The 22,142-nt window shown below is 38.0% G+C and overlaps 2 protein-coding genes across 4 annotated transcripts in view; both read right to left on the reverse strand.

Moving 5' to 3' along the window:
- vstm2a (V-set and transmembrane domain containing 2A) overlaps positions 1-22,142 on the reverse strand; it is a 96,178-nt gene that overhangs the window by 29,995 nt on the left and 44,041 nt on the right. The gene's annotated exons all lie outside the window — the stretch shown is intronic.
- LOC116711797 (protein RMD9-like, mitochondrial) lies at positions 77-19,957 on the reverse strand. 3 transcript variants are annotated; one of them, XR_004337334.1, is made up of 6 exons: positions 19,946-19,957; positions 18,187-18,400; positions 17,926-18,066; positions 17,712-17,858; positions 16,986-16,989; positions 77-87 (listed from the first exon to the last, which is right to left on the reverse strand). XR_004337334.1 is itself a non-coding variant. In XM_032551319.1 (3 exons), the coding sequence occupies exons 1-3, from the start codon at positions 18,201-18,203 to the stop codon at positions 17,784-17,786; spliced, it is 258 nt and encodes an 85-aa protein (XP_032407210.1). In that variant the 5' UTR covers positions 18,204-18,321; the 3' UTR covers positions 17,767-17,783. The 3 variants fall into 3 exon arrangements, 1 of the variants encoding a protein (XP_032407210.1); XR_004337333.1 differs by having other exon boundaries at positions 17,926-18,400; XM_032551319.1 differs by lacking the exons at positions 77-87; positions 16,986-16,989; positions 19,946-19,957 and having other exon boundaries at positions 17,767-17,858; positions 17,926-18,091; positions 18,187-18,321.

Consider the following 22,142-nt stretch of genomic DNA (forward strand, 5'->3'; position numbering starts at 1 on the left):
GACAGCTTTCTGAAAAGGCATCATCTATCTGCCGAGACTTATAAATGTTGCAAAGCGACATCAGCACACAGTTCGCACACGGAGTTACTGCTTTGCCGCTGCCCTGCCTTTTAAAAGTAAATGCCACTCTTCCCACTGTTTCAGCTTTATTTTTAGTCTTTGAGTGCTTCTGTGGGGAAATTAAAGGCCAGCTCCCATATGTTTTTGCAAATTGAAAATAAAAAAGGAATAGTTCAAACTAGGATAAAGTACTAAAAGATTGCTTTGTGTGAAGACTAAAGTATGTTTATGCTGCTGGCAGCGTCTTCTGGAACAGTGACATTACCCAAGAAAGCATGTGACAAAATGTCTGAAACAGGAAGGAGATGTTTATGGTGTGCAGAGATTGAGTAAAAGATACCACAGTTTGACAATATCAGCACAAAAAATCAAAAATATTTATTTTATTTTCCTTGCACTATTATGTTGTTAATTATACCATTTATACTTAATGTATTCTTTTAATGTGAAATATTTAAAATACAGAAGAAGCTTGTCCTGGACCAGACACTGTCGGCACCAAGCTGATTACCCAAAATCAGATTGCTAATCCCCACAGACTATATATATATATATATATATATATATATATATATATATATATATATATATATATATATATATATATATATATATACACTCAGACATATATATACACACTTTCTCATTGAATTCAATGAGAAGGTGTGTCCAAACATTTGGTCTGTACTGTATATATATATATATATATATATATATATATATATATATATATATATATACAGTATATATACATACACACCGTATATATGGCAAGAATTCTTAAACAAAAATATATAAACCACTCTGAACTTATACGTTTTCAGGTGTTTTTATTTTATTTCATTCATTCATAATTTACAACCTGTATGCGACATTTGGCTCATTAGATGACCTTGACTGAGACACGATCAAACACGTCTTAAGTGTGAGCTCTGCATGAAAGTCCAACTACATGTCATTAATTTTGAAAAAAAGAAAAAACAACTTTGAACAATTTTGAAGGTAACATTATGGATTTCAGTAGCTACTAGCTGTCTCATGCAGTTCTCCAATAGATTGTCATTGTTAGCAGGCTGTGCATCAGTAAACACACAGAGAGAGAGAGAGATGCAGAATGTGGAATAAATAACAAGGCTTAGATTCAGTATTTATATACAAGGTTTCTGCTTAGGTTGTAGAAACAATCAGCCTGATCTTAGAAATTACAACTGGAAGTGGAAATGGCCAGTAAAATACGAGAGCTTGGTCACTGACATGTATTATGAGAAAAATAATTGAAGTGTACTAAATAACTGTGAAATTTGTAGTGTGGCAGTAACATTTTATTGTTCGGTTGCTAGAAGAAAAATAAAAATCTTATTTATAGCTCTTTATCAAATGTATATATAAAAAAACTGTTCAATTTATATTTTCCTACAAGACAGAAAGATCCAGTTTATATGCAGAGTTATATAATCAGATCATACTGGTTTTATCACCATATTGTTAATCAGTTATTGATCTGAGGAAGCCTTGCTGATTGAATGAAATAATGAGTTCTGTCACTCCTCCTTTGACATGAGCCTGGTCACAGTAGACATAAATGACTCTGTTTTAACAGAATAAGACATCCAGCAGAACCAGGACCAGGATGAACCATCACTACCCACAAACACATGGGGCTGCTCAACAACAGTCACAGCTGCCTTTGAGGCCCTTTGGAAATAGTTATTGCTCAGCACTACAAGGAATAAATTTGAATTCGCCTCTTTTTCTGCCTCTGTTGTTGTGTCCTTGGGCAAGACACTTCCCCGATGTTGCCTGCTGCTGGTGGTCAGACACCATATAATGGATATGAGAAATATTTGCCAAAAGACAATGCAGTTTCTCAGGTATCCAGGATGTCTTGGGTTTTAAATGAAGGCAGCTGGACTTCTGCTATTATCTTAAAGACACTTCACCTCTCACCCAGGAGGCTTCTTCAGTTTTGAAAATTGAACTTGAAGTATGAGGCTCATAAGTTGTAATTAAAAACAATTAAACTGAGGTCACTAAGGAGCAGTGATGGAAAAAACATTTTCAGTAGAGAATAATGTAATTAATTACTTTTTCTGTCGTGACAAAGTCAATACAGTTACTGACAATAACGTGGATGTGTTAGTGTGTTAAGGCATACTATTAGAAGCCGCCTTCATCTGACTGGGAGTTAAGGTGGTGAAAACCATGGCAGAAAGGTTGCTGATTGTTGCAAACCAATCAGGCAGACTTGGACAGGCTATCACACAGTGAGACACACTGACAAGACAGACAGAGATAGTCGTGGATAGCCCAGACAATCGAAGATCGGTGCTTTGTTTAACTGGAAGCAAAAATTTCATTTTTGTCTTGAAGAGATAAGAGGCATGACTCTATATGTGGAATATAATTTATTATATAGAAACAAAATTGGCCCTTATATCAGTCAGAAGCAACACGTCTCACTGTGGCAAGTTCTCTTTGCATAAGAGGATAGTAAATCATAGAAAACACAACAGAATATTTTGAAATTTAAACCTGCATGTACCTTTGGACTAGTACGGCCTCTATGTTGTCTGGAGAACCGTTCTACAAAAGAACAAAACTCAACATCAGGAACATCTCCAGTGACTACCTCAGTTTGAGCCCTGTTGGCAAAAATGTAACATGGTGGCAAGCGATAACCCCACAGCCAACATCACAGCCTGGGCATTGGTTTTAGAGGCTATAATTTATTTATCCCACAGCAGATGAAAATGGATGTGAGACTAGCAAACCTTTTAAAAACAGTGCGAAGCAGAAGCCGCTCAGCAGTTATTGCTAAAGACGATTCCTTCAGAGAACACAGAAACCGCTGCTTCCATGAGTGAGACTGAAAATGGAAGGGCACAGGAGGAAGAAGATGGCTACCTATGAGCAATTGTTGCACCCTGCGCTCTTTCAAGAGCTGTAATTACTTTGAAAGAACTGCAGCGCTTTTCTCCGGAGGATGTTAGGCAGACAGGTGATTAATGAGGAGAATTAGGAGCCGAAGCTCTTCTCCCGGCGAGCGCGCAGGACTCACAATGTGACTTCAATGGACGGAGCTGGCATTCTCTGTAAGACGAGATGGAGATTTTTACAGAGACGTCTTTAGGCGAACCACGATTAATCGTCCTCAGTCTTGGGGTAAGACTGTATTAGGTCATCAATTTCAGACCGCCCTCTTTGCGAAGCGCTCTAGCAGCGGTTACACAGGCCTGGTGTGGTCTATATCTGTCACTAGAGGGGGATGGAAATAGACTTCCACTGGAGGACACATGCTCTAATTTGGTCTATACACACTAGCTGCTGTCTTAAGGAAACATGCTGAATGTAATGGTTTCCCACATTCGCTTTGATAATTTTGTTTGGTTTTAGAAATTGCTTTTGAGTACAGCAATGTTTTGTACTTCTAGTTGAAAGTAGAAAAGTAATCAGTGACATTTCGCCAGAGTTTTAATTTAAAGCTCCTCTGATTTTTCGGTAATGAGCCATCATCAAATATTTGATAAAAACTCTTCTCCTTAATTTTATGAATTCCTCACAGGGAAACATGAGGACAATGTATTCCCAGCTCATCAGTAGCTGCGTTTCTAGTACAAATTTGCACAAATATTTGTCTATATTCTGCTGGTGTCGAAAAGATACAATTTCACAATTGCGGTGTTTCCATTAAATAAGAAATGAAATTAAAATTACATGAGTAAACTTGCAGCTTTCAAACGAGTAAATATGTGTTAAGTTATCAAAAATTATGGCAGCGATCATAGGTGTAAATCACAGGGGAGTCGGGGGGATCAGGATCCCCCCAATCTTGGAAAAGTCTACAATTGCCCCCCCACCTCCCCCCCAAAAAAAATCATTGAAGAAACATTTGCATTTAAATAATATCAATAGGAAAAAATAAGAATGATTTTTTAGGTCCCCCCTACCATTATTAGAACAATGGTTCAGTCCAAAGTGTAGGAGGAGCAACAGCAGAGCCGCTGAAGTGAGGAGCTACCTGTTAGCTGTGGCTCTGCAGCACAAACATAAAGCCCTCCAGTCAGTAAATACTTAAAGCAAAAAAACATGTAAACCTTTGATTTACTTTCACTGCTCAATAAGAAGAAACACATTAACAATAAATATCAGACTGCAGTTGTTGTTTCATTACTTTGGCTGAATTACAATAAGCTGCCTTATTAGCAAAACGGCTACACAGTTTTCATAGACCTAAGCTTTTTTGTCAAAGGTAGCAAACATCTCATTCATATTTAGCTCTTTAACTTTTAGCTAATTAGAAGAGTTTGAAACAGGAGGGAGGGGCTGAGCAAGTGGCCGACAAATCTGTGTTTGGAGCCGAGAACAGAAGAGAGAACAGATAGAAAAAACAGAAAGTTATGGCTTTATTTCTCTTTATGTTTTCAACGCAGAGCCTTTAAAACCACAAAATAAAATCTGAATATTTTTTCTATATGAACCCTGGTGCTTTAAGTGTTATGTTTAAGTTATAATACCCCCCAGATATTCTTTTCTATCTACTTGTTGGTTCTCAGTCATCCAGGACATGGCAAAACTAAAAAAGGCTTAAAAATAAAGCAACTTAACAAGTTATAATTTAAATAGCCCATGACATGTATTGGGAGCAATTTCAATAAATCAATGTTTATGAGGAATTTTATTAAGATCAGTTACTCATTAATGCTTTTTTATTTAGAACCTTAAATTTTTGTAAAGGTGTAGCAGAGATTAGATCAGCCAGACTGAACAAACTTGCATAGAAGCAACATTTGAATTTTAGTTTTATTTCTCAATAGTTTGTTTATATGCATAACTAGTCATTTTTGGTCCTGCAGCTTGAATGTGGTTTAAAATCTTTTTAAACCGTATCTTAGGTTACATTTCACTGTAACTTCGCCGACCCCCCCAAAATTGCTCTTAAGAAATTTTACTGTTTATGGTCCCCCCCAATAGTGAGATGGGATTTACACCCTTGGCAGCGATGGATGTAAATGGTTACATATTTCAGCCATGGCGCTAGCACTCATAGCCTATTAGTCAATCAGTGAAGATGCAGGCGTTGGAGCGATAAGCCCCACCTACTTGGGAACAGCTGTGTATCCGGCGTTTTGGGGAAATTATAGTTGATGATTTTAGAGAAGTTATGGATTCAGCACATTGGAATGACACACAACTTTTTATGAGCTGTGGTGCTGTGAGAGCTCTGCTGGAGCCAGCTGCACATTGTCTGAAAAAAACAAACTATCATCCTCCTACTACTTCCTGTCATCTTTTTCATTGCTTCCACCAGTAGTAGCATCCAGCTGTTGATCATGTGACTCCTGTGGTGCGGAAGAAGCGTTTCCATTGGAGTTTTGTGACATACATCTATTTTGATATGTACGAATAACTGCTTCATCCTAGCGCAAAACGTTTTTCAAAATTTCTGTGTTTCCATTAAACAAATTTACTTAAGAAATTCGAATTTGAGCAGTTTTATGGCTAGTGAAATCGCAGCTCATCTCTAATGTTCAGGGATCAGCATAGATTCAGCAGTTTAAATCATTTGTAGCTACTTTTCACTGTAGCTGATTTGGAAATGTTGCTACTTCATTGTCAAAGTAAAGAAGCCATAAATCACTACAAGTCCTCATAAATGTCTGAGCTGCCAGCTGCAAAGTGGCGTACAGTGTCAAATAGGCTGAGGATGAGGATTACTGCCCTCTGCAGGCAAGAAACATGCAACAGGGAAATATAGACTAATAAAGAATTAATGTCAGATTTTGTATTTACTGCTTACAATATAAAACAAGAGTAAAATCACTGCAACATTCAAGCAAATGTTTAAGTTGGAGAGTTTTTAAACAAACTTTAACCCCCTTTTGTGTTAATTCAACTGGGCTTAAAACAAATGCACATCCAGTCAGAATTCTATTAGTAAAATACTGTGAAAACCATATACCGCATCATTTGACATTTGGTTCACAACTAGTTACACTTGAGTTTACGATTTTTACATGAGAAATGAGGAACAGTGGTAAAATCAGCATAGCCATACCAACAAAAGGGTAAGTCCTGTGTGCCCTTATGTATTCTGTACTCAACAGAATTAATGTGATGTTTTGTAAGGTGAGTAAGGTGTAACGCTTTAAGAGCGTGGAAGTCAAATGATGGTTTAAATAAAAGTCCAAAACACTTACAGGACAATCAGGAGCACCAGGAACACTAGAGGACATGAAGCCGCAGAGTATGAACAGACACAGAGGTAGAGATCCAGCGGGGATCAAGGACACAGATGAGAACACACACACCCCCACCCACCAACACGCACACCTACACAGGGGTAATCAAGAGGATGAGGAACAGCTGGGACTAATTACAGAGGAGGGAAGGTTGAAGAAGATCAAAAATACAAACGCAGATGAAACCCAAACACCAAAAAAAAACCCCATTTAGGCAGAAATCTGTGGCGAGCAGAAGACCTTTGTGTAATTTACAGAGGACACCATAGATAAATAAAATAAGAAGATTTTTGATGAAAATGTAGCAGAAGTGGTTAGAGAGTGATAGAATAGTTCTACAGTTAGCTTAAAGGTAGCATACAAGACATTGTACTTACTGGCTTTAACAGTTAAGCAGAGGAAAACTAAAGTACAGTGAACCTCCACATAATCGTGGTTCAGTGTTTGTGGAACTTTCAGTGAAATGTTACTCCAAATTATTTGTAGAAAATTTACCTTTTCAATAATTTTTCTGAGATAATCTAAAAGAAAAGACAGTGAGGGACTTGTCCAGGGTGACCCTGCCTCTCGCCCCTCTCGCCGCTGGAGATAGGCACCAGCAGCCCTCATGACCCCAATGGAAGGGTGGAAGAAGATGGATGGATGGATGGATGGATGGATGGATGGATGGATGGATGGATGGATGGATGGATGGATGGATGGATGGATGGATGGATGGATGGAAAAAGCAGTGAGGGAAGCTGAAATACCTATCTGCTACTGAAAGATGCTTGACACAGGTGGATGGAAATCAGCCAATCCAGGAGCAGCGCGTATTGGCTGATCCCACTAGAGTGGCGATGAGGAAGACTATGAATGTCAGCTTCTGCGCTAGTGCTAAGACAGTTTCCACTGTGTGTAATATTGCATTGATGTACATTTGGTGTTTGAACTATTCAACTAAGCACCTGTAGTATTTTACAGAGGGTCTCAGCTGTTCCACCCCAGTGGATAAATGAAGCTCTACTCTGTTACTTTTCTGTAAACCACAAGAAAAATGATAGAAATGTGCATTCAGTGACTACTAAGTAGTCAATATCACTGCGTGTGAAAAGAGAATTCAGATAGCAGACACATTACTATACCATTGCCCTATTTATATAAAAAAAGAAAAGAAAATATTAAAAGACAAGTAGAATGAAGTCAGATTAGAGTTGGACAATTTGATCACAATTCATAAATAACAGAAGCAATCATAATTATTTCCCTCTGGCTTTTTTCAGTCTATTTATGGGCATAGCTATATGTGTCTTTTACATGTTTGCACAACTGACACTCTATGATATGTTGGCTGTTGTAATTGTAATGAATAAAATAATAATTTTTTAAAAAATCATATGACCTGTTCAGATGTAATGTTATCTTTGACAGCTCAAAGCTCTGCTGTAATTCTTCTAACGCCTGATAATGAGTTGCTGTCTGCTGCCATCAGCTTGCTCTGCATTTATATCACCGGTTTTGTCTTTGTGTTTGTTATTTTAAGCTCAGCGTGACATTGCTGCAAAGTGGGACTGGCGCTCGCATTAAATCACTTTATCTGAGTGTTCTTTCTCATTTCTTAATAATCCATATTTGGAGCATCTAAATTTAAACATATTGAAGCAGCTGTGATGTTGATACAATCCCATGACGGAAAACAGAGGGGCACTCCTTAGACAGCCACCTCTTTACAACAGTCATCAATAAACAGAAGTGCTTTAAGTGCAGTCACAACAAGTATTTTGTTCTCTTACAGTTTTACTTATTTTGTTTTCACACCTAAATGTTTGAACATTAAACATAGCCTAAATAAATAAAAAATACAGTTTTAAACAGTTAATTACTAGTCCCATATTAAATTGTGAATTAATAAACCCACTGTCAGACATATAACATCAAGAAATCACCGAAGGAACCTGTTGGACAATATGAAGTAAGCCAAAAGATTTCAAAAAGTAACAGCATGCATAGATGAAGACCTGAAGCCGTTACAGCTGTGAAGGCTGGAAGACATCACATCAGGCTCAGTGGATTAATAATTGGTTGTAGCTGAAGCTCAATGTGCAAATCATATTCTGACCTAAATGGAAATGAGCTAATAGACTTTTTTTAGTTCAACTCACAGTAACCTTTGGAGATCGATCATGTGCAGCAGAGAAAGTAGGTGGAACAGGTTCCACATGGAGAACATCAGGGAGGAAAAAAGGACTTTTCTTTCCGTTGTTTTAGCCTTTGCTTGGCCTTATATTAAAAATAAAAGCTCATGTGGGCTAACCTCTACCTGTCAAATATTGTAAAATATTTCATTCAGCCTGGCATGTTGAATCCACAAGCAGCTAGACCTACAGAAGTGTGTTTTCCGAGAGAGAACCCATTAGTCACCCTGCATCGCCTAAGTGCAATCAAGGTAATTGTGAGTTAATGAACATCCAATATCAATTAATAATCCTGACATTTATTACTTTCAGTTAAAATATGTCTTTTACCTGCAACTAAGGTGTTACTTTTTGTCAGAAAAGTCAAAAGGAAGAAAAGAAACCCACATTTGATGCTCTTCCCCTACCCTAGCCTGACAAGGTTTAAGTAAGTTTTTGACCCTATGATGACAGTGTAGAAGTTTTCTTTGACAGCATCAGAGTAAACCTCCATTATTTTCCAATTTGTGTTTCATTTTTATTGCATGAGAGCCTTCTGAGCCAACGCTGCAGTCGCTCGCGACTATCTCAATTTCAATCGCTTGTCTCTTTATTGCAAAACCCTTCCACCATGACGCCCTGCCATACTTCATGCAAATCTCAAATTGACTTCTTGTAAGAAAAAATTTGCTCTGCAATTACTGGGCATCAAAAAAAAAAAAAAAGAGGCCTCATTGAGTCGCCGAAACTAAATTAATGTCACATGAAGAAAAATTATCATCGTTTAAAGTGAAAAATGGAGCGGGGCCACCCTGTGCGGGTCCCACTGTGACTGGATAAGATCTCCTGAGTGAGAGGCCCTGCATAAGCAGGGAAAACACATTAAAGTGACCAGATATGAAAAGTGAGTTCATCCAGCATTCATCAGCTTCAGAAACCACATAGAATCGGAAGAGTTCAAACTAAGGCTCTGGACTTGATATGACACGTTAAACCCAGTAATCTAAAATAGTGGTGGTGTATGAAATTGTTATTAGATACGACACAGTGGGGGGAAAGATTTGGATAAGCTTTCTGCATTATATAAAGGCAGCTTAAAAGATCACATTAGAAAGTGTATTAAAAGTTACATCCCTTCAGCTGTGATCCATTCATCAAATAAGTCCCGTAACTGAGGGGGGAAAATGTGGTGCTGCTTTTTTAAATGTCAGATTTTGGGGATCCCCAGAACCAGAACCCAACATTCAGCTTCTACGCTCCACAAACCTGGAGCGTAGAAGTTTGTTTTCCAGAACAAACTTCTGGAAAACTGGAAAAGAGCTGAAACACTGAGTTCCTTTATATCTAAACCATAAACCCTCTTGTTTATAGCTGCTTTTGTATCATAATGAAACCTTAACCAATATTTTGATGAGTAATGACGGCACCTGGATAAATGTAATGTTTCAAGTTTTGAATTTTGAGGTTTTATGATGTCAAGCACTTTGAATTACCTTGTTGAAATGTGTTATACAAATAAATTTGATTTGATTTTAGTTGTAACTGACTCAAATATCACATGGAGAATACCCATCTGTAACTGAGGCAACACCGGGGTTGGTTCTCCAAACTGCTTTGGAAACTTGTCAATTTGTTTATGTGATGTTTTCACTGGGAATGATTCCTTTACCTGTTTATAGAAGGCCATAACCCCAAAGTGAAGTTGTTGAAGTGCCACCTTCATGTGGTGGAGGGGTTAAGGTTCCCACATACCCGGGTGTACTTCACTCTATGGAAGTCTGCGCCTGCTCAAATCGGACGTCTGCTGGACATATCCACACAGAGCTCCGTTTTTACAACCAGGCAAAAACTTGAAGGTAGACAATGTTCCTATAGGAACATAACAATAGCTGCTTTGTATGCATCATCAAGCTGATAAGGATGAGAGTCTTGCAACCAGTTGTAAAGGACACGTAGAGTGACTACCAGTCACTGTGCAGCACCAGCAGCTGTACAGTGGCTGTTCTGGTGGAGAAGAAACGAGGCAAGGCGCCCAACTGGTGAATCAAACTTGCTAGTACCCATTTCTTGGAAGGTGCATGCAGAGTCTGCGGCTGAGCATATGGCAGCCTTTAGAGTCCTCGTGCTTCACACTGTCTTCTCCAATTTCTCCTCCACTAAGCAGGTTCTAGATTATTTTCTACAGTATTGTACCAAAAATCTATACATCTATATCATTTGACATTGACAGGCAGTGTGCAGGTCGAGACAGAGAAACAACAGGACAAACAACCATGCACACACACTCATAACTATGGGCAAATTTGGGATGGTGACACTTCTGTTCTGCTGCACTCTTCATGCTGGCTGGTCTGAGTGCTTCATGTTTGAGGGTGCTGTTGGTGTTACATGTTAAGATTTGAACTCTAAGAGCCAGAGCCCAGGGCTTACTCATGACGTAAGCCATGGCTTCAAGTTGACCCTATATGAAGAGCAGTGCTAAACTGTTGGGTGTTTCCTGGGAACTGGTGGTGTAATAGCAGTTATTTATCATTTTCATTTTACTGAAAGCCCTCTCACCTCCAGCCACAGTCAGAGACTGGAAAATACTGTCATCCTAAATGTGTCCTTACACTCTAGGGTGGGGAAGTACATCATTCTGAACTAAAGAACTGATACATCTTACTAACTGCAGCTGTTACCTGAGCAACAGGCCTCAGCTTGTTCTCTTGACCTGCCGTCACCTGCAGATTGAAGCTGGACTTTTATGTGCCCTTGGCTCTGATGGAGTATCAAATCCACTCTGTCACAGTCTTGCTGTATGTTTAAAGTAATGGACTTTAAAATTAGAGTTGGCCTGTTTTTACAAATCAGTCCTGCAACTGCTGCTGATCCAAAATGCTGCTGCTCATGTTCTCAATAAAACCTGGAAGATAGAGCAAATCACCCAGTTCTAAAGTTCTTTAACTGAGAGAGTAAATCACATGTATATAAATTAACAAATACCGCCGTTAGTCTGAACGGCTTGGCACCACAATACATTAAAGATCTACAATTTGGATCTGGTTCGGGCCTGATCTGCAGAACCAAACGTGGAGAAGCAGCATTCAGCTTCTATGCATCACAAATCAGAAACAAACATCCATAAAACTGCAAAACAGCTGAAAGGTAAAGGTAATTTTATTTATATAGCACATTTTCAGCAACAAGGCAATACAAAGTGCTTTATAGAAATTAAAAGGAAATATAAATAAAATAACAAACCAAAGGAAAGAGCAAAAGAAGAAAAATAATATAATGTTGATCTAAACACATTGGCCAAGCTTTTATATTGAAGGAAGACACACACCCCTCCAATACCCCTACAATCATAGTAGTCTTGACTGTTTTTGCACCTGTTCAGTCCTTTAAGGGTTCGGCTCTTGTTTTTAAAGTATGTGAACTAGATACTCCTATTCAGGGTTGGTAGATGAGTATAAGTAAGTATTCTCTGGACTTTCTAAGTATGCTCTAAATTTGTAAAAGTAATCAGTACTCCACAGTTTCTAAGTAATAATAAAAACTAAATGTTCCTGTCCTGGAAGGATGTTTCTGAATTCTAAGTTTGTTCTAAGCTGAAACGCTGAATTTCTTTAAATCTCGTCTAAAACCCCATGCTTAGAGTTGCCTTTATCTGCTTCACATATATTACTAACTGAAACATGAGTAATGTTTGTCTACTTTCCTTTATTATGGCATTGTACATTCCTTTATGTTTTCATCACGTGGAGCCATATTGAATTGTGTTGTTACTGATTATTGTTAGCTTATAAAAATAACTTAAGTCTGCTTATAAAAGCAAACATAGACACAAATAGACATAGACACATCAGTTCATATTTATACAAAATATCCAACCTCAATTACTATAGGAGTGAAATACACTCATATTTATTAAATCCCAGGTATATATATATATATATATAAATATATATATCACCAGAGAGACCTGAAATAATAGCTACTCCACTCACAGCAGTAAAAAGAATTCTAACATCCTTTGCTGCCTTATATATTTTCTTATTACTTTGCATAAGATCACTAAAGTATGTTTCATAACTGAAGACAGAGATAAATATGCAGAATGAGATTTCTTTCTGCTTCCTGTTGGTGAACATGTAGCGCCTTGTTGAGCTGAAGTGGAGACAGATGAGGGAACCTCTGATGCATCAATCATTACAAATTGATGATATTTAACAATGAACAAATATCTGTCAGGAGCGAGCTTTGGCAAAAAGACAAGACAAAACATATGCGCAGTCAAAGCTGAGGCGGCGGTCCGGTGCGATGAGCATCATAAAAAGACAACTGTCGAAGGAAAAGAATCAACTGAATTCAGATCTAACAGTGATTTTTTATTTATTTATTTTTTCCTGATGTTAGACACACACTGTGCACACGCAAACCACCGGGGATTCTTACATCATCTATCGAACGCTCTCCAGGTTGGAGTACAACAGATAAAAAAGGGAATGGAAACAAGATTCATCAGCAGTATAAAAAGTAATTATTCTGTGTAAGACGACAGACTCATTCCTCTGAGTGGATATAACCTTCAACGTTTTAATGGACCCTTCCTCAAAAGTCGACATGTGCTACAACATTTTCTTCTTTTTTAAGCAGCCAAGTTCAAACCCAGAGCTTTGTTTTAATTACTCTGTTTTCCTTTGATTATGTGAAGCTCAGTTGACCTTTTTTTGTCATCAACAGTGGTGGAATTAAACACGAACTGCTGTGATAAATGTGAAATAATAGATGCTGGAATGATTGTATAAAATTGGATTTTGATAGCAAAGACTAGTAATAAAAAACAATCACACAAGCTGTTGGAAGTCATATTTCTACCATCTTCTGAAAGAAATCTGGTATTTTTGAATTAGATATCAGGATGGAGTATCTGACAAGCCGGGACATGAGCATGTTTGCATCCCTGTTGCATCAGCTCTCCTTGTAACCAAATTCTGTACGCTTTTGCAAACTGTGGATGGGGGGGACTGTCACTTCTGTTGATGCTTCTCCCTTTACATCTTCATATCTTGGGAGCAGCTTTGCTCTTTGTCATGCTTCACGTCTTTTTAAGGATTCATAGATGGAGCAATGATAATCAGGAGGATACGTTTACTCATCATGTCAGTGAATTATCAAATACGCTTTGTTTTTAAGTGAATCTTAAAATCTTAGAAGCAAATTATCCTGATTGTTTCTAAATACCTTTGTAAATTCCAGCACAGTAGACCCCCGGTATTCGCAGAAGAATTGAGACTCCCTCCAAAAAGACTTATAACTCACTACTTTAATATTGTACCAAATGTACCTTGTACATTAGAACTACCATGGAAGCTAGAATTACCCGTTTTCCTAATCTGCACTTATGGGGCTACACCAATCAGTGCCAAGGGATATTAATGGCGTTCCTGGATTGGCTAATTTGCAGAAACCAGCCAGTAGAGTGTTAGCTAGCATTGAGCACAGGCAATTCAGATTCCTGAGCTGCATTTTCATTCAAATATTTTAGCTAAGCTCTATGAAAAAGTTTGTGAAATGCTAATACGTACAGTATATACTGTATATAACATATACAGTATATATAAGCTACATATGTTTATAACGGTAGAGGGATAGAGAGAGAGAAAGATTAAAGAGAGAAAAAATCATCTATATTATAATTATGTACTATGATATATAAAATCTATGGGTATCCCATAGCAAAAAAAAAAGAAAAAGAAAAAGAGAAAATGATAAAGTTGAATTTTTCCACTGAAAAATGGCGGGAGTCCACTGTCATTCCTTGGGTTTATCTAAAACAAACTAACTGTCAGCTAACTAGACATTGTTTTCAGAAATTGTAAAAGTTGCTTATGAATCATACTTTTATGATGATATTTTTGGTCATATAAGATCTAGACTCTTACTTCAGCTTTAAGAGTTCAAGTGAAAACGTCTTTTTGCTTAGTTTTTAGAATTAAAGATATTATTTTTCTGCAGATGTTCTTTGTATTTTCTACTCTGAAGTTGCATTTTCTCCCATCAGCACCTATTTCATTATGTAAGATAATTGCAGCATCTATAAACACATAAGTTAGTATTGATGTATTTACATTTCTGACTGTTCATCTCTCATTAAACCACATGGTTCTGCAGCTTTCTTTTAGAACATGTTTCCTTTACTGACTGGACTCTTAGAATAGAGAGAAGGCCACTGTAATTTGCTATTTTTATTGATAATACCAACAAGTGGCTCAACATCAATCCCAGATCTAGGCTCCTACTGCAAATCAGCAAATTGAAACCAACTTAATAATCAGAGAGACAGGAAATGCTTGGTCACTGGTTGCTATGGTGTTTTCCACATTTTCTGAGCAAGAGAGGAAATGGAAAGCCCATAGTGTCACTCGTCAGACAAGCATTGAAGTAAGTCTCAAACAAATGGTCACTGTTTGTGTAAAAGAAAAGTTGAATCAAATTGAGAAAAAAAATGAAACCAAGTATATTTGAGGTTGGATGTATGCTAGAATTGTACGTTCTAACGCTATACAAGACAAGACAATAATGTCTACATATGTTTAAAATCTGTAGACATATGAATATGTCACAGAGTAGGTAACTATATTAAGTAGCAACATCACTCTTTAGGTTATATATTTTAAAGGAAAATTAGTGGAAATCAGGTGAAGTCAACAGTTTCTCGGCTGTTCTAAATGTTACAACTTTAGAAAGTGTTTCTGCTTTGAAGTGTGTCTTAGACATAGAGCTCTAATGAGGAATGAGCTTTTTCACCACCAAAATCCCATTGAGTTCTATTAGATTTTGTTTTCTTTTGTGAATTTTGGAAAAATTCTACAAAACTACAGTCTCAATATCAAGACTGAAATCACATCATTTCCAACTGAGCAGTAAGGGTTTTTTTGGATTTGGTTTGGATTTGTCCAACACTGTGGGAGGCTGAAGAAAATGAAAATCAAGGTGGGAATGGCTGAATAGTAAGAAGTGTGATCTGTCACATATGCATTGATACAATAAAATCTATGCATATGTGACAGACATATGCAATGTCTGCATAATGCAGACAAAATACAACGGAAGAAAAAGAATGGTAAAGTACTGTGCTTTATGATCCCTTATAGAGTTTATACCAATTAACTTCTTATATTTCAAATCAAAGAAAGAAGTTTTACATTAAAAGAAAGCTCTGTTGTTGGGGAGTAGTTGTGTTTCAGCTGGTGATGTTGTTCTTATATGTGTAAAAGTCTTGAGACTCAAATTCAAAAAAGCCATTTACCTTCTGGTGTTGTCTATGTTTTGTTTCTTTTTTTATCTTTCTTGTTTTTCATATTTCATCCTGCAATATGATGAAACTTGTTATCAAAGCCCTCCATGCGTACTGTAGCTCAGACCAGTCAGTACTGGACCTGCATATTGTCTCCGAAGGCAACACACAGTGAAGATTTTTTTTTTAAAAACCTGAAACTACAGGCAAACATATACATTCCACAGATGAGTAAGGTAGTCTGAATTATTTTCCTCCTGCTGTTTGTCACGCTCCTTGCTGGTGTTGATATTTTCTTCTATATTTCATATTATTACCACAGGAGGAAAAAAACATAGGTGGCCAAGAAAATGCTAGACTTTAAGGGTTAGTGCAAGGATAACCTGTCATAGAGAAACAATGATCCTTGTGTCCTCCAATGTGAGGCTCTGACATGCTGTCAAATTATTTCAGAAATTTTAACATTTAGTCAAAAACGTGGTAAATTATTGAATTAAATTTGTAAAAAATAGTGAAACAAATTGCTATTTTTCCAGGCTTCACACACTCTTAAACTGTATAATGATAACACATTATGTTCTTACACAGTAAGTTCTTCTTACTGTGTAAGAAGAACTGTGTAAGAAGAACTTACAAGGCTAGCTTACCAGGATTTAAAGTAATTAGGCCTCTGAATAAAGCCTGTTATTATCAAACACTCTGGCCCGGTTGGTAGTCATGGTGGAGACACCCCCACCACCCACAGTAACACAGAGGACACGCCAAGGACTTTGGTCCAGTGTAAAAAAAAAATTTTTATTTTAATTCTAACAAATAAAATTCATATTTGCAGCCTACATGGGGTAATTTGTAGGTCACTATTTTTTATTAATTTATTTTCCAAGATGATTCATACTGTAAAAATAGAGCACAATAGAGCCTTGAGGAAAACACATTCCTGGAACAAATGCAGCACGCGTAAACCTCTTCAAAGTGACGCTGCATTGACATCCAATGGCACGTCTCCAATTATGACGGTTATGTTTGATGTCTTCTGAATCCATTACAGCCTGGACAACTTCATCATACCCAATGATGAGTTATGGGTGTTGTATGCATTACAAATCTAATAACTCTACTGGCTGAGGCCCCTTGGGAACAATCTGCCCCTGTCCCCCAGACCTCTTCGAGAACAGAAGAAGTGAGGCCACTATGGGCAGGAAGCACACAAAATGCAGTGGAGCGCCCTGCAGAGTGTTCCCTAATTACAACGCTCACTGACACCTGCTTGAAGATGTTTTGGGTCCATGCTTAGTTGTTACCTCTAATTATTTCCCCTGCTGACAGGGGTCCCATTCACATGCAAACACTAATCCATTCACAGCCCATTGGCTTATGACAAGAGCCATGTTAATTACCTGTAAAGCTGCAATTGTTGTGTTTAGACAACATGAAATAGCTTGAATTAAAAAATAAAATAAATAAATTACCTCACAGTCCAATTCAGGCAGCATGCGTTGTCGGTTACGTCTCTATCAGCTTTGTAGATCTAGATCCTATATTATATTTGTTTAACAATAACTCAAACTCAGATTGGACGGGGTGTGTCTGTAAACATCAGGCAGTTTTTTATGCCTGTTTAGGGGTTGTTAGAGCTTATCTCCAGGCTACACTTTGGACAACAAAGAGACAAACAGGACAAACGACCGGGCCCACAGCAGGGAGACATGCATGTGTTTGGACGTCTGGAAGAAACCAAAGAATAGGAGTACAAAGACAGGCAGGGTGCTACTAACGGCACAACCTGCAGATAAATATCCATCTGCCTTCATCACCAGGCCATCTCCAGCACCGTCTTCCCTTTAACCCTGACCAGCCTCCCTGTTCTTGCTGTGTTTTAGGTTTCCTCCATTTGATGTTTCTCATATGTAGGCAAAACAAAAAAATATCTGACTCATCTGACCAGACCAAGTTGCTTCACATGGTCTCCACTACATGTGTCATGGTTTGATTTAGTTTGCGGACCCACATGCAGAAACCACACGCTGGATGGAAAAGGCAAGTGATTTATTTACAACAGGACAAATTATATTCAGTTCTCTGGACTTCGGCAGGAGGGCGAGGGTCGCCCGACCAGGTGGCCTGAAACGAGAGATGAATTATAATGGGCTCGGAGAGAGTGTGGAGGAGGAATCAGGAACTTTCTTACATTTGGCGTGGATCTTTCAGAGCGTGGGGATGAGTTGCCAGGGTCCGGCGCGAGGGAGTGCAAGGCGGAATCGCGGGTAGTAGGAGCGAGATGGGGTCGGTGGAAACGGCGGAGCAGGCAGGCAGGTATTCTCGGCAAGTTCTTGAAACGTGAAGACAAAAAATTCCTTAAACAAACGAACAGGACACAGAGAGCTAGTCGCTACGAGTTGCACAACAAAGTTCTAGAAACAAGATCAACAGGTGAGGCCAGAGTGACTACCGGTATGCGTTAACCATCTAGCGAAGACTGAAGGGTTCTGCCGCTCCTATATTCCAGCACGCTGATGAGGCAGATCAGCTTCACCTGCGATGGCTCCACAGACTCCTCACGAAGATCCTCGCTGAAAGAAGATGCATCACTCGCACTCACACTCTCATGCACACGCTCTCACACCGGAACTCTGACAACATGGTTTGTTAAAAACTGCAAACAACTCTTTTCAGCTTTCTTTTCTACATTCTTTTGTAATGACCAAAACTGTTCAATACAATCCCAGTATTTATTCCTAAATGCTCATTAGAGAGACAACCTGGGGGAAGAAATCATCTCTGTGGCAGCTGGTTCTTGCAAATATCCTCTGTAATGCCAACCTAAAAGTAAAAGTCCCAACCGTTTGTATCCAGGATGTGTGTGATCTGCAGAGACGTTAGCTGCAGTTGCCAGACCTGTACACTTCCTGGATGGAGGGAAGGTCAGCCCTGGTTATTAGTTGCACTCTGGATCTGTCCTGTTTTATTAATGAACCAAACCACACAGTGATGGACAAACACAGGACAAACTGAATAAATGCATAATTTTTTTTCCCACTTTTACTCTATCACTTTCCAATAAAGCACATTGAAATGTGTGGATGTAAAGTGAAAAAAGTGTGATAAAGTACCAGAGGTGTGCATGGTGTGTCCATGCACCATAATACAGATGTCAGATCATAACTTATCAAGGTTACTTGAGTCAAATGCAAAAATATTATTTTACAGAACAATTAGATGTTTTTATTCAGCATTAAAAACATGAAGGGTCAGGCTATAGATGGGTCAGACAGCATAAAATGTTGGTTCTTCACTTTTTTCAGAGTCATGCCACACATAAGCAGTCACTCGTCATCTTCAGATGTGTATTTATCTCTCTTTGTATCCAAGCACAGGGTCATACATAACTGCTGCAGATTACAAGAAGCCCTTTGGGTGCTGGAGTACTTTCAGCTCTGTTCGCATTTCAGCCAAATTGCTGCTCTTAGAAAAATAATTCTTCACTCAAAAGTGCATCAGAATGTCAGTATGGGATGTTCTTGTAAAAGAAAGCTAAAACGAGTACTTGAGTGGAGGACATGTTACTGTTTGTTGCTGTAATCAACTGAGGATGAGGTAAAAACATTTTCATCTCAAGGAGAGACAACAGGAAAATCCCAAGCAAGAGCATGAAATGTGTTTCAGTGAGTGTCACAATCATACAGAATGATTAAGTCTTTTATTATCAAAGTTATGTTTTTGTGTATTGCAAAACGGAATGTTGTTCTTTATCATTTCTCGCACCATACCTTTTCATGCTTTAAGCTATTTTAAATGTTGAAACTTTGATTACTACTTTTTGTAGTTTGAGGTACAAAAAGTGGTACAACTGGTAGATACTTCTATTAGTCACTGTAAAGCAAGACAAACAAGCAAACAAACTGTATTACATAAAATAATTGAAAACATTTCATATGTTGCTAAAAGGAGCAAGAAGAAAGATGAGATTATTACTGTATGCTGAAGAGATTACTAATATCAGCACAAATTCACATGTTGGTTCATTTCATTTCTGAGATATTTCCGTGTATACAAGCAGATTTTAGTGGCTTTGTGTGAAAACTCTGCTCATTTTTCATTGGGTGGGGACAAAAACCTGTAACTGTAAAATGCTTTTGAAGAACTGCACTGAAAGGCACCACAGACATTCAGACATCTTCACAGGAAACACTCTGGAGCTCTGTCGTAACCCTGCCAGTGCATCCAGGGTTTCCGCTTCTAAATTTCCACCTTTGCAGAGTTTGACACATAGCAGCCAATAATCGAAGGATGGAACTAGACAAGAATAGAAAGGGGCAAGATGAACAAGCAGAAAAATGAATGAGCAGCTTTTGAAAGCTTCTAATTGATTTGGCAGTTTAATTTTTGTCTTAGCAGGCTAATCCATTTCCAGAGAGACAAAAAGGTGAAATGGCAAGGCTGAGAATGAGAGGGGAGAGGCACAGGCAGCCTCTGAGGAATACTGAGTGAAATGAGAGACACTGGGTGAAATGCCAATTTAAGTCAACAGCCAGCAGAATCACAAAGCGCTTGCTGCCCGCAAAGCGAAGGGCGAACAGAGAGCGGAGAAGTGGCATTTTGAGGAGAACCCCAACTCATGACACCTCTGGTTTGTAAAGCTCCGTTTGTAAAGGCTATTTTTGTTCATTATCACCTGCTGTACTCGGTGGTACACTGTCCCGCTTTATCCGACCCATATGTTGCTCTTGGTGGTTCAGGATGCCCCTCTGGGGAATTTCTCACTTTGTGTGGACATACTTTTTCATTAGCGACAACTCGGAGGATCACACTTCATTTGGAAGAAAGGAAGAAATTGCAAGGGGTAGATTAATGGAAAAGGCCTTCTCTCTTCCAAACCCATTACAGCTCGGTTTCAAGCTTTCCAACTTGCAAATCAACTCTTTTCTTGGAGAATGTGGAAAATTCAGTGAGCTTTTCACTCTATTTTTGTATTCCTTCATAACGATAAATACTAAAACATACAAAATACCAAACTCTTTTCTGATTATCCCAATGTACCAATGATCTTTCCACAGTATAGTCAATACACAAATAAAGGAGGCAGAATAGGTTCATAATAATATTATAGTCAGCTTCTTAACTTCTTGATGTGTACACTGAAAGACTTTAGACAGGCGAGGTGTCCGGTTAACGGTGTGAGGCTGTTAAAAAGATACACAACTAGGTGAACATGTTGGCCTAATTATGTTGGAAATTTTATTTCAACTTAAGTGTTGTTTGAGATTTGTAAAACCTTTTAATTACTTTAACAATTATATATCTTTATTGTGTTTTAATTAAAGGTGCTGCATGAAGGGTGTGTCGTGGTGGCGTAGGGGTTAGCGCGACCCATGTTTGGAGGCCTTGAGTCCTCGACACCGCTGTCACGGGTTCAACTCCCAGACCCGGAGACATTTGCCGCATGTCTTCCCTCTTCCCTTCCCCCTTTCCTGTCAGACTACTTTCATATAAGGGACACTAGAGCCCACAAAAGACCACCTGGGGGTCTTTTGTGGGCTCCAGGGGGTCTTTGTGAATAATTGTTTTGACGCAAAGGTTTACTATGAATTGAATTATGGCCCCAAAAATGAAAAAGCACTCGATTCCCACCCCGTAGTAAACTCTACATTTATGCTTCGGGATCTGCTATGGGTTTTGAACAGATTAAATCTCAATTTTTCATTCAAATCTGTACTTTTTTACTTTAAAACATTTGTTCGATTCTTGCTACCGCCAGCATTATTAGTATTACCTAATTACAACTTGGATCTAAAAAATAATTTTAAGAAAATATGCTAAGATCAATTATACATTGAAAATATGAATACAGTGAAGTACAAGACCTTGCTCTTCTTATAACCTTGCTTTTGTAATAGATCTTTATGTGACATAACTTCATGGCTCTGTAGAAGCAAAAGGCATATATATATATCTTTTTGCTAATTTCTTAATTGCTGAAACTAGCAACCAAGATATATTTTAAAAGTAGAAAATGCCTGAATATTTATGAGACCTGGTGAGAAATGAAGTCACAAACAATATTCATATAACAGTGGCAAATTTATTTTGATACATAATCATACATTAAGGTCAATTTCAAAGGCACAAATGTTGTGTTCATGTATTGGTGGAGCAGAAAACAACAAAATCCCCAAGAGGTATAAATATGAAGTTTCAGTGAATGATGTGTCACATTTTGTTGTTCAGAAGAGAATAAATCTCATATGAACAGTTTAATATGAAATATATATATATATATATATATATATATATATATATATATATATATATATATACTGTATATATATGAATCAAATATATATATTCTTTGTGTTTGGGGTCTAGTGCAACACTCAGCAGTAGTCCCCAGTCACACTGTGAACCTTT

This window comes from Xiphophorus hellerii, chromosome 21, assembly GCF_003331165.1.
Source record: "Xiphophorus hellerii strain 12219 chromosome 21, Xiphophorus_hellerii-4.1, whole genome shotgun sequence".
Lineage (NCBI taxonomy): Eukaryota > Metazoa > Chordata > Actinopteri > Cyprinodontiformes > Poeciliidae > Xiphophorus > Xiphophorus hellerii.

Excerpts from the sequence above, each read along its gene's own strand:
- LOC116711797 (XM_032551319.1), bottom strand. Across the intron at positions 17,859-17,925 it reads CTGAAAGATCCACGCCAAAT|GCCACCTGGTCGGGCGACCC; the intron begins GTAAGAAAGTTC and ends CTCTCGTTTCAG.